The sequence below is a fragment of the Amyelois transitella genome, chromosome 17, assembly GCF_032362555.1.
Source record: "Amyelois transitella isolate CPQ chromosome 17, ilAmyTran1.1, whole genome shotgun sequence".
NCBI lineage: Eukaryota > Metazoa > Arthropoda > Insecta > Lepidoptera > Pyralidae > Amyelois > Amyelois transitella.
This window is the reverse complement of record NC_083520.1, coordinates 4,483,111-4,499,113: the sequence shown is the minus strand read 5'-3', so window position 1 is coordinate 4,499,113 and position 16,003 is coordinate 4,483,111. Positions and strand designations below refer to the sequence as shown.

The window sequence follows — 16,003 nt, the reverse complement described above, 5'->3', positions numbered from 1 at the left end:
GAAAATAAACCAATTATGCTTTTTCAAATTTTTATTTAAAAATAAATTATCGTAGTACAACTTGCACCAATAACAACAAAATTTTGGTTTGAACAACATGAAACCATAACGTTCGCTCGAAGCATGAATCAAACAACTAATTAATATTGCGTAGAGAATTAAAAAATCATTGCCTAAAACTACACGGTGCGATATTTTTTGTCATATTATCAAATTGTTTTAATCCATAGTACTCTATATCGTGTACTGATTTTGGGGCGAAACATAAAACATCCAGACATTTGTTTCGTGTAAAAAACAGTACACCTGGTTTAAAACATTTTATTTCATCATGTAAAATGCACACACATTTACAGCGTTAAGGAGATTCATACACCTTAAGTTCGAATTACAAGCTTAATTAGATAGCTGCAATAATTATCTCAACTTTTAGCTCAATTCAACCACTCACTCAGTTATAAAAACAAAATAGATATAATGTAGGTACGATTGAAAACAAACCATATTTTAGAACGCATATGCTTTTATTTCGTCGACGACTTCATGCCATGGTCTTGGTCAATGACGTGCATAGACATTTTTCTCACGGTAGGCCAAACAATACATTATTTTGTAAGTTTAAATAGGTACCTACTAACTCTTAAAATTTATGCACACATGTGCCAAACCCAAAGTCACGCGGATTTGAAATATTGCGCGACTGGATTTTTTTACTTTCCTCGTTAAAAAATGTTAGGACTTAGGACTAAAACATGTCCTTTGAGCCTATGAAAACGTCACTGGTCATGAACGTGATCGCTGTAATGCGTTTGCAAAAACATCTTCGAAATGGAGGTACGAGTACCAAAGTTGAAATTAAAACCTGGTTTGATTACAAATCAGATGTAACACGAATGTTTACAAGTAGAAAAACAATCACAAAATTCTACTTAACACAAATAACATAAGGATAAATTCTCACGCATCGAAATAATTATCGAGTAAAGCGCTATTATATGCGCTATATTAGGAAGGCACGGCATAAAGTACGAGTATTTCCTCTACTTAGAACCTATTAGTATTTTGCACCAACAAAATTATACAGGTATTACAATACGTCACTAAAATTACAATATCATCAAATACTCACAGAATTGAAAGAACACACAAAATAATGATTATTATATAAAAAAAGAAAGTATCTATAGCTTTCGTGCTAAAATTAACTGCGTCGATATTTTCTATTTCATCTAGATTTGTATTATAAGTATACGTAAAACGTATTGCTTACAAATTTACCTAAGTCTATTATTGTTAATGATATTCCCTATAAAACTTGAGATATCATCATTAACTATATAAAAATGTTCTACAACCGGCAATTCCATTGGGATTTTTGCTTGTGGACATATTAATGTTTATTGTGCCCTTTCATTAATCTCATTAATAACATCATAAGTCAGATACATTTTATGTAGATTTAATTTATACGTCATATACCTTCATTTTCACATTACTTGCTTCAGTTAATGATCTCTCAGAAATAAAAAGTGAAGTTCTGCCTTACTTAGGTATTATTCTGACCTTTTATGGTACCAGGAATTATTCTTGTCAATAATCCCTGACACCTGATTAATTTTTAAATATAGATTAAATACAATAAATGATTGATATTTATTTCATCGTTCACTTTTTAGGATAGATTTTAGGCAAACCTTACAAGTAAATTCCCCATCTACAATCTTATATAGAAATTGTCATCAAGATTTGATTTTGATGTTACAAGTCAACATAGCCGTAATTAATATAATATTTAATTATTCATACCATAATAGCCAAATGCAATGTTCGGAAGATTATTTAGTTAATTGACTGTCAATATATTTTTCAGTAACATCCGTTTGACAGGTAATACCATATTTAGACAATACCAATGCCTGAATAATTTGCATTTAGTGAAAAATATAAATATTACGTGCCGTAAAATGCGTGTGAATTTTCAAAGTCATGGCGAATTTTTGTGTGATTTTATTCACACAAATATTCGCCATGCACTTTCCAATACAAACTTATAATCGACTAAACGAAAATCTACAAAAATCTTTGTCTTTTAAAAGTTTTGGCTTAAAATTTGTGCTGTTATATTCATCATATTTCGTATGATTTTTATTATTTATAGCTGCCATTATGGTTTCTTTTAATTTCTTGTCCGCAATTGACATTTTACTTAAAATATATAATGGATTATTAAATATATTTTTACGTGCAATTGGTATTATTCTTAATTTATGGTATTGGTTCTGCCGAGTAAATAAAAACTTAGTTGAAACGAAGTTGTTTTTGTTCCAATGTGCCCTTGATGTGCGTTGTTTTTTTAAATGTTTACTTATTTTATGTATATCAAAGCTTTTTCAAAGATTCAAGGTATTCTATAAACATTTGGTCACCAAAAGGGTCGAAATATACAAATGCTTGGCTTTATAATAATCCCAGGAATTTTCGCTTTTTATGTCTTTTAACACCTACTTAGAGTTTCTCTCAAAAATTTGCAGGCTGAAATTAATGTATAACAACTTAGTATGTAATGCATCGAATATAGTATTGTGTCAGTCATCAACTTAGTATCATATGACAACCGTAGCGAGAGCAAAGTGAGAAGTGACTGAATAATTAACGAACACATTGTACTGTGAAAGTGTGTTAAACTTAAGTTTCATTGATTTTAATAAGATGGACGTAAAATTACAATTTGGCAATTGTTTTTTTTAAATATATTAACTAGTTAAGAATCGTAACCCTAACATAGGGTACATTAAAGGCGTATATAGTATGTATGTAGATTTTTTTATTTTCGCTAAACTTGATTTAAATATATCAAATATTTTATGTGATGATTAAAGAGATCTGCTATAGGAAACGCAAATTAATCAATGCTTATAATTATCCGTCATTTTAGAATCTGGTGCAATCCGTTTTCATTTTCAGAATGCCTTTTCAAGGTAGCTTGATTTACTATTGGCTCACTCGTGCATTTACATCTATACGATTCTTACGCATTATATTATGCGAACAGTGTGTTTGTATTTATTACAGTTGCAAGTCACTTCGGAAGTCTACACTAACTGAAAGCCACTATTTCACAGGAAATTACTCGTCTTTTTCTAATTGGTGCAATCAAAAAGTGACGGAGAGGTTATTTTTAACTGACTTACGTAATAATAAAAAGATGAAATATTTAAAGATGTGAAAATGACCTCAAATGAACTTTGCTCGTTCAATCTCGACGTGTTTTAAGGAGATTTTTCACACTTAAAAAATAAAACTTTGTGATTGGCTTCCAGTTTGTTTAAGCTGCCGTGTGATACAATTTGTGTCACAATATCGTCCATCTGATTAAAACCATCATTGTCACAGTCACCGTCTACAGAAGCGGGTGCTACCGTTATGCCAGCTGCTTGTACATGTCTTCTATCTGTGGTTTGAAGTAGCTCCTGATCTCTGGCCGTTTCGCCTTCAAAGTCGGCGTCAGTAGGCCGTTCTGTACCGAGAATGGATCCGGGTGTAAGTAGATGTCTTTCACCTGTGAAAAGTGAATGCAATGTGAGGACGCAAGTTGAATTATTGTATTTAATGATTAGTGATAAAATAGTGGTTTATTTAAAAATATGCAGTGAAAGAAAGTAATAAAAGTAAAGCAGAAATACGCCAAATATCAGTACCTACTAAGTCACGTTCAAGATTTAAAGTCAATCTTCACGCTTTCCGTAATAAAGTTGTGAATTATGCAATCCAAAACCACGAACTATGACTTATCTATATTTCAATACTGAATTCAAGCAAGACTAACAAATAAATTAAACAAATATTTACCTGTTCAAAAGTCTTAAGGCCAGCAGTTTTCCCCCATTGCAACATGTCGTCCAGAATCATCTTCTTGACTTTCTCGTTCTCGCAGAGTGCTGAGAAAGTCCCCTTGATGCCGTTTTCAAGCGCCCAGCACTTTACCACGTCGACATCAGGTACCACTATCGCTATGACGCATGACTGGAAGAGAAAATATCGCAAAATTAATTAATACACACAATAAGTTAGCGTCTAGAGAGGCTATTCCACTACTTTCAATTAAGAACTTAAGGAGATACCACCCTGTTCAAGAAATACACTTTAAGGTGTCCCCAATTAATTTTGTGATATTTAGCCAGACGAAATAACTATTTAAATTATATTAGTCAAAAAGTGACTGAAGTTATTTTTATCTAAGCAGTTTGTATCTGAGCATTTCGCTATTTTTAAAGCGGACTTGAGTATTGTCTATTTATAACCTACCTAATATTCGTGGTCACTGTCTAGTGATAAAAATAGCATTTCATATTGTCCCGCACACACATCTTAACGCTAGATGAAGATTTCTATTTCCGGGAAAATCTTAGCTTCCGATGATTTTTCATTAAAATTTCTACTTTGGTCTATAGTGCCGTGTGGTTCCCGGCACAAATAGAAAAAAAGAATAGGACCACTCCAACTCTTTCCCGTGGATGTCGTCAAACCATCACACCTGTCCTTGTGAGGGACGAAGATCTGATATTATGCGTAAACGCTTAAAACTGTACTAAAATCATAAAATATGCCAAAATGAAACAACATTTACCTTCAATGATTCGCCATGCACGAACACTTGCTCCACATACTGACTCCTAATGTAAATGTTTTCGATTTTTTCAGGAACTATGTACTCGCCTTGCGAAAGTTTGAAGATGTGTTTTCTTCTGTCAATGATTTTTAATGTACCATTCTGAAACGGAAATAAAATTTATTTTTTAACATTGTGTAGTTATGACACAACAATTATACAAGCCAATTATTAAGACTAACCAATTATTATAACTTTTCTCTCACTTATTTGATAAGCAGGTTTTGAAGCAATAGTGCTTTTGTCCTTTATTTACCAGAGAAAGATCGATTTTATTCTTAACAGTTAGTGCGAAAGTAATCCTATTTTCTTTTTTATTTTTAAAATTAATTAAAAGTCAACTCATACATACGCCATATTTCTATCCAGCAGTAATGGACGCAAACCTACTTGTATGAAAATGTCTCCCTTATATTGAATACTCACTGGTAACCACTTCCCAACGTCCCCAGTGTGGTGCCATCCGTCGTGATCGATGACCTCTTTGGTCTTCTCGTGATCTTTGAAGTATCCTTTGAAGACGTTGGCCCCTTGAACGCACACCTCGCCCTGGCCCTGCGCCGCGTAGTACTCCATTTCGGGCACATCCACGAGCTGATGAAGAAATAATTATTATACTATTAATTTAATTTAATAATGAGCTTGATGAATTCTATTGAATTATATAATTTACATGGTGACCCTGCCAGTCGAGTCAAACTTGAAATAAATTCTCACGGTGTTTGAACCCGTTACTGACATTAAAAACACTTATTGTACCATTAGCCATGAAAGCCACTATGTAATGAAAATCATTATTTGGATCGCAAGAATTGTAAGTAGTTAAAATCAATATTTGTGTTTCCCTAGCCAGACAGAATTCAAAATTTGGATGGATGTACAGACAAGTCCTTCAGAAAACGCTACTGTTATTTTTAAAATTAGAATTACTTACTTTCACTTTGCAACAAGCGACGGGAGGCCCGACATGTTCAGGCACGTGGTCGCCCTGAACTGTTAGAGTCACCGGCGCGGTGCATTCGGTTTGTCCGTAGCCTTCGACGATCTGGAAATTAAATGTTACTTACATTTATAAAGGAAAGATATATGAACAAATTTGTGAGGACAAAAAGACGCATAGATGTCAAAAGAAACCCAAGGCCCAGAAGTGGACACTGAATTAGATGATTTCGTTTCGTGATCCATTCGGAGTTGAGCTTCTGTAGATATAAATATATATTAAATATATTAAATACATATGTAATATTATACCTTATGATTCTTGTGACTCATCCTACACTACTCAGGGCTGTCCTCAATTATTTTTATCTTTCAATAGAAATATTACTTCTATTTGCGTGATTATGATGGAAAACTGGCCTTGTGGAATATTCTGATCGAAATTTATCAAGTATTTATGGCTGAAACCATTGCTTGGTAGCTTGTTTGTTTTGATCGGGTAGAGTCTCTCAAAATACCAACGGCTTTTGGCGATATTCCACATTACTACCTATATCTACTTGCCCGCTTTAAACGCGGTTATTTAAACAAAGACTCGTTATGGGAGCTAGATTTAAATATTTATACATAAAAATAGTTAAAAAGTTAATTAAGTAATATGACGTCTTTTGCACAAAACATTGGAAAATTGGGAATTGAAAAAAAAAAAACTTTTATTTAGTTTTTGACTGTATCCGCCTATAACTCCACAATTATGAGTATTTTTATGTGAATTTCCCACAGAAAGCCACGGATAAAACCTTACCGCGCATTTATTGTATCAGGCAAATATCCAAAGTCAACAACAGCACACATGGTTCTCATTAGAATTTCCCTATTGCCAAATAATTACTTCCTTTACATTTGGCGTCAAAGTTTGTTTTTAAGGGAAAAGGCAATAATTGGATAAATAATATTGAAACTTGGTTTCTATAATCAAATTATTTCCCTGTTCTATTTTTGATGGCTTCAAAGTGTGTGATACATTTCATGCTGCGATAATATTTGAGGGTGCAGTATACCGTTAGCTACCAACGTGACTTACTTGTATTGTGTAATTGTGTATTCGCTATTAATCGCGAAATATTGCATAAGGAATTTAGCTTCCTATATTAAATTTGGTTTTGCCTATCAGTCTCTCGACATCTTCTATTCAGTAACAGAAGATTTATTAATGTCTACTTAGGTAAACATAAAAAATAAATGTAATAATGTGCCGACCCCACGTACAAAGTGTGAAACTCTAACCAAAAGACATTTCAATAAAAATCAATTTCTGAATGAACTAAGAGAAACAAAGAGTAAAATATGAATAAGTACAAAAAATATAATTACCAAACAGCCAAGTGCACATCTTGCAAAAGTGAGGACGTTTCCGGCGAGTGGGGCGGACCCCACCACGATGATGCGGAGGCGGCCGCCCATGCCTTCGCGCACCTTGCGGAACACCAGCTTGTCCCAGATGGAATCGCTTCTGATAATACCCCTGAAGAAGAATAGAAACAAATCAATATTCTTTCTAATCAAGTTCGGGGAGAATACTCCTTTCTTGATATCACTCTAGTTTGTTTGACATTTAAACCGATAGTTTGAATTTATAGTAAAATAAACAGAAATGTTAAAAGTGAAGATACAAAGATGAACCATCATCCTATTTGTATATCCTAGGTAACTATTTACAATCCCAAAAATTTAGGTAACTATTTAGAAGTTTCTTGCTTAAAAAGGCACGCTCTGCTCTTGGATCTTTCTGACTATCGGGTGGTCCTGGTAAACTTAGTATTAGGTATGATGGCACTAAAATAATTACCTATTTTCAAAGTGACACACAACTCTCACCTTTTCAGTTCAGATTCTTTTGCTGACAACGCCATATTGAAAAGCAGTTTCTTTAGCTTTGAACTGGATATTTCGGCCTGAGCCTTATCGTACAACCGATTGAGGAGTCGAGGTACTGCCGGCATCATAGTTGGTTTCAGAGCACTAAGATCATCAGCTAGTCTGCGCATGTCGCCGCTGTAGAAACCCACAGCACCACCAACCATGTATAGGGCATTCTGAATAAAAAAAACACATAATAAAAATTCTAATAAGTATCCAAATATTGACGGAACAGGTGTCTTATGCAAACCTTCCACTGATTGTTTTCAATGATAAATGCTCAACGCCTTTAGAAGTCGAAAGGCAAAGTCACATAGCAAGCAATGTTGCTATTTAAATAAACCTAAATAATAATCAAATTATTTGAAATTTAATTGTATTATTATCAGAAAAGTTTGTTTTGTTGAAAAAATTATAAAGTCGCCAAGAGCAGGTTTGCATTACCAAGAGTAGTTTGAATTTAACAATTTATGTAGCGGGAAAACACAGGGTGAAAATCAAATCTTTGAAAATATTAAATTTCAATTAGAAATTGAATTTGTTTTAAGACACATTGGTACATACCTCACAGCATCTCTCTAACATATGAGCTAGTGGCAAGAATGAGATCATGACGTCATGCTTTGAAGGCTTATGTTCTCCCAGTTGCATCATAACACTGCATACAGAGGCCACTACATTTTCATGAGTCAACATCACTCCTTTTGGCATGCCTGTCGTACCTGATGTATAACAAATAGTACACAGGCTTTCTGGTTGTGGTGGCTGAAATTAAAATAAAATAATAAATGTCACCATGAGTAATTTCTTGCTGTTGCCCGACTTAAGGACTGGTACTGACAACTGTTTGATGCCATAGGTATAGGTAACAAAAAAAAAACATACCATATCTTTTCACACTGTGTAAAATATTACTATCGTTCCGAGTATAATATTAACTTTGAAGCTGATAATACATCCGACTAAGCCAGGAGTATGTATAAATAACTGTTGTAATATAATAAGATCTATCTAAATCTCGCCTTGCTATTTTACTGGACACAAACATATTTTACGAAGCTCGTTAAACTAAGCGTTATTTATTCCAACGCCAATAAAGGTCGGACAATAATAAATTAAACACTTTAAAAATTTACTATCCATAAAAACGTTGGAGGTTAATTATTATAATTTATTTACTCACGACGCAAGGATAATCTTTCTGTGCTCCCTGTATTTCAACGTCGCTGAATTTCACAATCTCCACGCCTCGACTCTTTGCCCTTTGATGGGTGGACGGTGACACTTCCTTGATCGTGATCAGCTTCCTCAAACACCTTGGCGACTGGTCGAGCAGAAGGTTAGCTTTCTTGTCGTCCTCGCAAACTACTACAGCCATCTCCGCTGTTGAAATCATTTGTAGGTATTAAGTAAAATATTCTAATACAAAATTACTACACTACAATACCCATATCATAGGTTAAAGAAAAACAAAACAAAATAAGGTAACAATTTCAGCTATGGCATATTTATTTATCTTTTAAAAGAGGCTAAGGATTGTACTGATCATGAACTTGTATGTACTTACTTTGGTTAACAATGAAGGAACATGCATTTGCTCCTAATGTGTCGTACAATGGTACAATGACCATTGAGTAGCAATACGCAGCCTGTTCTGTCATGATCCATTCTGGACAATTCTGTGAATAAATCCCTGAAAATCGAAAAAGCAATGTCAGTAAGAGTACCATTATAAGTATGAAGAGTATTACTAGTATATATTAAGAGATTATTACTAGTATAGGCCGCTTAGTGCGCAACTTACCGACAAAAGTATTCTGACCAGGTGAAAGCCCTTGACATATAAGTCCAGAGCCAAAATTTTTCGCTCGAAGCAGGGTTTCATTATAAGTCTGCCAGACATAAGGTTTGTTTGGGCCCTCACGCCAGCCGAGACAGTTGCCATTATCTGCAATAAAACACTGTTATAAACCACTTCATGGAGCGAATTTTATGATGTTTTCGTCATGTCCATTCTGCTTTCAAGAACAAAATATTTCTTGAGTCAATTGTATTGTATAAAAATAACGCATGAAGTACTCAAAAAGGCATCATCATTGTGAAGCACTAATTGCAAAAAATACATACGGTTCCTATAAACTTGCTTGAGTGACGTTAACAATATAAATATCCATAAATTATGGTATATCAGTACCGAGCGGAAATGGGAGTAAATGAGGTGGGCCCAGAATCGTACCCTGTAGCGCCCATAAATAACAATCGTTCGCATATATCTTGCAGGTTTAAAATACTTAACAGCACTATTATCAAGTAAAGACGTAATTATAGAAGTATAGCAGATTTAAGTCAAGTTCTCGAAAGGCACATTTTTATTTAGTATTTATAATCTAAATCGTTGTACCTAGTTAAAATAAGTATTATGTAAAATTACTATTTTTTTTTCCAGAGTTTCTATTATTTGCTTTAACTCTAAAACAAAATAGGCTTGACATCAAGCAAAAATATTAAATTTTCTCTTAATAAATGAGCAAGAGTTCTATTATATACCTAGTTGAGGAATTTCCTACTTTGTTCCATAGGAAAGTAGGTTAGATAATGGTTATGTTACATTACATAAACATAATAACACAAAACATCGAGTAAAGCGAATTAATGTCTGAGCTTTGAAACTGTCTTTTGCTTTGCTTTGAAGATGTGATGACATCATCGGTATGTACAATAATTTTGGGAAAAAATTATGTCATATAGTTTTTTGTATTATTATTTATGTTACCTACTTGATTCTTTTACACCTCTTCGGAAGGTTTCATAAAGTGTGCGTGTGTCATCATGGAGGTATCGAAGGTACCGGCCATTTTTTGCATCTTTGTAGAACTTCGACACTCGAACCATTTCGGGTCCCTATAAAAAAAGAAAATTTAGTTAAAGAATAGTTTGGAGATTCAATTAAACAGGTTTAAATATTTTCTCATAGAATTATCGATTATCCAACGAAATTAAAAAAAAATCAAACAGTTTAACATCATTAGCTTCTTCGCAAAATAATATTTCATGACAACTCTTTCAAAAACTTTCCTTATAATTAATTAAATACGTACATGTTTCTAACACAATTACACAATATCCATATAAGTAAAATGAGTAAACCTCACACTACAAGAGGTCATTGAACTGAATCCCTTCGCGTACAGTTACTAATGAGTCATAATCTCATTAACTTCAATTGTAAACGCATTTCAGTAACTGCAACAGTAATGGGTTGTACAAACTAACACTCCAGTACTTAAAAAGTAAACGATGAAATAAATATCTTAAACGAAATTATAGGAAGACTTGTTACGCCTAAAAAGAAAAAGTAAAATTGTAGCATATAGATGCAATACCGAATGCATTAACTCTCAAACAAGTGTTGAAAGTCAACACTGAACACCATCTAACAAATAAATCTTTTACTCCAAAATCATTCGAGACAACAACAGAGCGTCACTAAAATCATATGCAAATAACTCTCCGTTAACCTAATGATATATTTGGCCCACTAACTCCAAAGCATAGTACTCTTACACATTACGGTATATTATTATGGTTCTAACAAAGATAAATGGGACAACGTACGGGTCAAAGTCACTGGTGGGAAAGCCGAAAACATTCGGCAGCAAATTGACATGGCACAAAATTGTTATGTCATTAAGATAATGGGCAGAGTAAACATTTTGCACTTACTAGGTTTTGGGATCATTCAACTGTTAGCATGTGATTCTCACTGAATGCTATAGAATGTATGATTTACTATATTTATTGAAAGGTGCACCGATTTCCTGTTCCACCTTGAGCTTATGTAGAATTAAGTAAAATTTTCATTATCCTTCAGGCATTTATCCAATTTTCATCTTCTTTGCAGACTCTTGTCCACCTATGACTTAGATTCCAGGGTGAATAAGCCAAACAATTACATGAAGTGACTTCAAAGTGCCTCAGGATCCAACTGATACAGTAAGTTATTATATTTGTTGCATATGGCGAAAGGGTTTTATTTTTATTTTCAAATAAATAAAAGCGCTTCTAAAAACGTCTATAATTTAGGAAAAGAATATTTTCCGTGTAGTGGGATGATGTTTACTCAGAATCGTATTTGTCTGTCCGTAACCAAATACGATGTTCCATTAAAATTACATTGTGAAGCAAGATGTGAAATATCCAGCAACTTGATCTTGAATTTATTAAACAAGGTCGAGAGGAAATTGGCCACCCGACGCCAAGTGAAAAATGTGGCTGTGACCGAGTATATTTATAACAAAAATGTGTGACATACGGACGTATTCGAGCTATTTCTAGTCTACTGTAGACAGTGTACAACAAAATGTGTGTGTGTGTGTGTAACTTACAGTTAAACACCGATAATAACAATATAACGACTTCATTCACGAAATAAATTTTATTTATTAGCACTATTATTTTGGGAAAATAATTTGTTATTATCAATTTCAAACTTATTACTGTTTAAAGTATACTTAAACATATATCTTTTATATATTTAGACATGATATTTCAGTCAATTTGGTGTTTTTATAATTAATATTTTTATATTGTACAAACACGGGCACAGTCAAGAACAAAATCCATTAATTATAATAAAATGTAATAATGAAGGGCGTGTCTGCTACAGCTGCCTGTTGGCACATAAAAATTCTGTATCTCAGAAATAGTTGACATTGTAGACACGGTTGGCTTGATCTCGTTTCCGCATAACGAGTGTTCTTGAAAATCAACACTTTTCCCTTCATCTACTTTAACGATGTAAGCCAGATGTTGTGGAACTTTATTCTTATTAAAAATTACTATATATTTTTTTCGGCTAATTTAATAAACTCTGCATTAGGAAATAAAAAGTTATAAACTATTTTTTTATTATAGCCTTTAGCAAGAAAGTCGAGTTAGACACACCTCCATTTAGAACTGTAACGGATAATAATAGTCATAGGCGCGTTTCACTTACTTCTTTTTTCTTGTAGTAACTGTTATTGGACAGATGATAGCTTTGCTCTTGAAATTATTATATTTCTATTCATAATAAATGATAAAATTGATAATTTCAAAAAAAATCTTTGACGTAACAGCTGTGCTCTTGCTTAACTCAAAATATTTGAACAACCTTTGTTACATAATTAATCAAGTAATCTTGCAATGCAATAGCGCTAAATATCATCAATAAAGCAATGACACGTGTCACTCATGAACCGTTGCTAGCGATGTAAAAATTGGCAGACGATCAAACATGTCACGGGATTGTAACGCACTCGGTTCATCACTACTACAATGTTTGTGAAAAGTAAAACTATTCGCGTCCATACGTTGAAAACTAGTAGTCGATTTAATTAAATCTTATAAAACAAAATTTGATAAAATCGTCTTGGTTCCGATAATAGTAAAACTTTTATTGAATAAATAAAGAATTTGTGACACCCAAGTGGCTTCTTTTATTCCATTTTTGAGAAGGGCAGTTGGTTAAGCGATGCATTTTTAATAAGTATTTTAATGAAATTTAGCATAGATATACTAATAAAATAACAAAGGTGATTTAAAAATTAATGATAATCCCTGAATCATCTCAGATCTCAGATGATGAATATTCCGCAAGATAAAATATAACGTGGGCTGAATAGACAAAAATCTGTGTTTTAAATATTTCCTCGGCGCAAAAATAAGCTATCTAATTTATTTATTTTAAAAAAATCTATAGGTTTAAATTTATATGATCACAAAACAAAAAAAATCTATAATAATAATATATACTTACATATGGTCACGTCTATCTCCCTTGCGGGGTAGACAGGGCCAACAGTCCTGAAGAAACTGAAAGGCCACGTTCAGCTGTTTGGCTTTATGATAGAATTGAGATTAAAATAGTGACACGTTAGTCTAGCCTAAAATAAGAATCCCAAGTTTAAAAGCCTATCCCTGATAATAATCATCATCTCATTAGATGGAGTGTTCCAATTCTTTTTTATATTGGTGCCGGGAACCACACAAAAAATCTTTATAACTGTATCATTATAAAGTTAAAACAGAACAGTAGAGGGAAACAAAAGTTTATAATCTAGCAGACGATATGTGGCTGAAATAAAACAATCATAGATTTTTATAGTGAACAAATAAGCTTTCTAGGATTTTATGGCACCATCAAATATTATAGCTTTTTAACATTCTTTGGTGGTATTAACTTGATGAGTTTGAATGAATCGGTGTTTAAAACAGTCTTTGGTATATCTCAAATTCGAAGTATTATTTATAAACATTTGCAGATTGTCATAAATAACAAGTCATTTAAGATTATTCAATGCAATACTCGTATTTCATTTGGCTACGAGCTTACGTTACGCTAGATCGATGTTTAGACTGGCATATATTCTACCTAATTGAACTACTAATAAAGTTTAATGTTATGATTTTACACGTCAAATGTATTTTTTATGTTCTAAACTAATTGAATTAAGATTTATCTTGCAAGCAGGTGTATTTCGTTCTTTACTTTCATAGTAATAACAAATGAAAGATTCATATTATATACATTTTATGTATTTTTGTATTAATCTTGCTCTAGGTATAATCAGGAATGTCTTGGTTCTAAATTATATTATTTTTAGTATTCATCATAATAAAATTAAAGTTTGATACTGTAAACTCCAAAACCAAATAAAAAATAGTCAATTGAGAAATGTGACTCATTTCTATAGTTTGGCAAACAAAGATACTAAAAAAAGTTTAAGTGTGACCGTAGGTACGAGTAATTCGTTCTATTTAATGTTGGATAACAGCAAACATTCCGTAACGTCTGTAGGCGTAAGCGAATCTTCACGGATTAATGATGACTTATATGTTATTTTATTTTTAATTTAAAAAACGAGTGTTTAAACGTTAAAGAACGTCTGGTTTACGTCACGCCCAAGACAAATTACAATACAAATTAAATAAGTGTGTTATTTAATTTGTAAAATTTCAATCATATTCATTTCTTATTTGTTGTAATATAGACGAAGGCACAAAAAAGATTTAAAAATATTAGAGCATTTGCCTTTTCTTTAATGAATTAAAATAAAAGCAAAGAAGATAAAATCAATTAAAGATTTAAATACTAGAATCACTGAAAGGGTGATCTTGAAGATTGAGTAAACATCACTTGTAGTTCTCATGAGCTTAACAAATTGACCGTACATAAACGATATGCTGCCTTGCCAACTATTGAGGCAGGAGTCACAGCTAACTATATTTCGACCTCTGCTACAAGAACATTATATATGTAATAGACGTTATCTCAATTTTATTTTTTTATGTAACAAACGATCTCGCTATTTCTGTCAATTTTCTTCAACTTCGAACATAACCAGCACCAATTTTGATGTCAATGTATTGTTTTAAAAACTGTTTTTTTAGTTACAGAAGTTACAATTTATTCGGTACGATGGTGAGTATATTATAAATTTATAACTCAAGACAGTACTTTGAAATATTTTATGGTCTTGCATGTATCCTCTATAGGTACGTAATAGTTTCGTAAATTATATGAACATATAATTAGATCACTTACTTTAAGAGATTCTGATTGATCATTGAGATTAATTGGAGGTCGAATGGGATTGACTCCAATACAGCAATCACAGCACGCCATTTCGACAAAAGTTTATCAAACCACTACAACCACCGTTTTATTCAAAATTGGTTATGCTTCACATTGCGCAACCATCGTATCCGTTCGATGTAGGATCAATTTTAAATAAACCACTTCACAATTCACTGCCTTGAGTTTTGGGAATAATTCAGCGTTATTGTTATTGAACTTTAATTGGCACAAGATTTGTATCCCGTCACTTTCACTAGGATTCAAGATTATTGAGAGGAGCACCGGTCTGGGCTGCTCATGGTAAAATGAGTTAAAAATACCGCTCAAAGATGCGCTTTGCCAACTCTAGAGCGGCAGCGGTTTGAATTAGGACAACTTGAACTTTGATACAGTGATATAAAGGAGTTCCCTTTCATCATTACTATTTCTATTTACTGACAACAGGCATGTTAAAAAATGGATTACATTAACATCATAGTTTAGAATTAGTAATGGAAACGTTTCTCTGATATTTCAATCTGTTAAACTATTTCGTTGGTAAATTTTAGCATTTATTACTGTTTGTAAAATTCTTCTAAAAATTTTGATTCGACATTATTTTACTTGCATTTTTGGTACTTTTAGATATTTGTTTGTTGTAGACACCTTACTCATAGTGACTAGAATTTTGATAACCTGTATCTAATCTGTCAATAACCTTGGTTTGCATAATATTATTATATGTTGGTTACAAAGAATTTTTATCGGTTGAAAACCTCTATGAGTCATCCTTCGTCGTAGTAGAAGTTCCTTTCATATTATATTGTGATGAACCCTAAAAAAGTAAAATACGCGATACCTTTTTCACATACTCGTAA

General features: G+C 32.7%; 1 protein-coding gene across 3 annotated transcripts in view; it reads right to left on the bottom strand.

Annotated features, from left to right (window-relative positions):
* Positions 1-16,003, bottom strand: part of LOC106143441 (long-chain-fatty-acid--CoA ligase 5) — a 43,598-nt gene continuing 27,595 nt past the window's right edge. For 2 of the 3 annotated variants that reach the window (XM_013345529.2, XM_060948839.1), the window contains exons 4-15: positions 10,306-10,429; positions 9,333-9,476; positions 9,096-9,221; positions 8,712-8,911; positions 8,093-8,293; positions 7,487-7,704; positions 6,983-7,133; positions 5,604-5,714; positions 5,096-5,263; positions 4,628-4,771; positions 3,850-4,023; positions 1-3,559 (exon numbers count right to left, since the gene is read on the bottom strand). In XM_013345529.2, coding sequence (XP_013200983.1) covers positions 3,422-3,559; positions 3,850-4,023; positions 4,628-4,771; positions 5,096-5,263; positions 5,604-5,714; positions 6,983-7,133; positions 7,487-7,704; positions 8,093-8,293; positions 8,712-8,911; positions 9,096-9,221; positions 9,333-9,476; positions 10,306-10,429 — 1,899 coding nt within the window. In that variant the 3' untranslated portion in view covers positions 1-3,421. The remainder of the gene's footprint in view (positions 3,560-3,849; positions 4,024-4,627; positions 4,772-5,095; positions 5,264-5,603; positions 5,715-6,982; positions 7,134-7,486; positions 7,705-8,092; positions 8,294-8,711; positions 8,912-9,095; positions 9,222-9,332; positions 9,477-10,305; positions 10,430-16,003) is intronic. The other variant, XM_013345531.2, reaches the window with a different exon arrangement.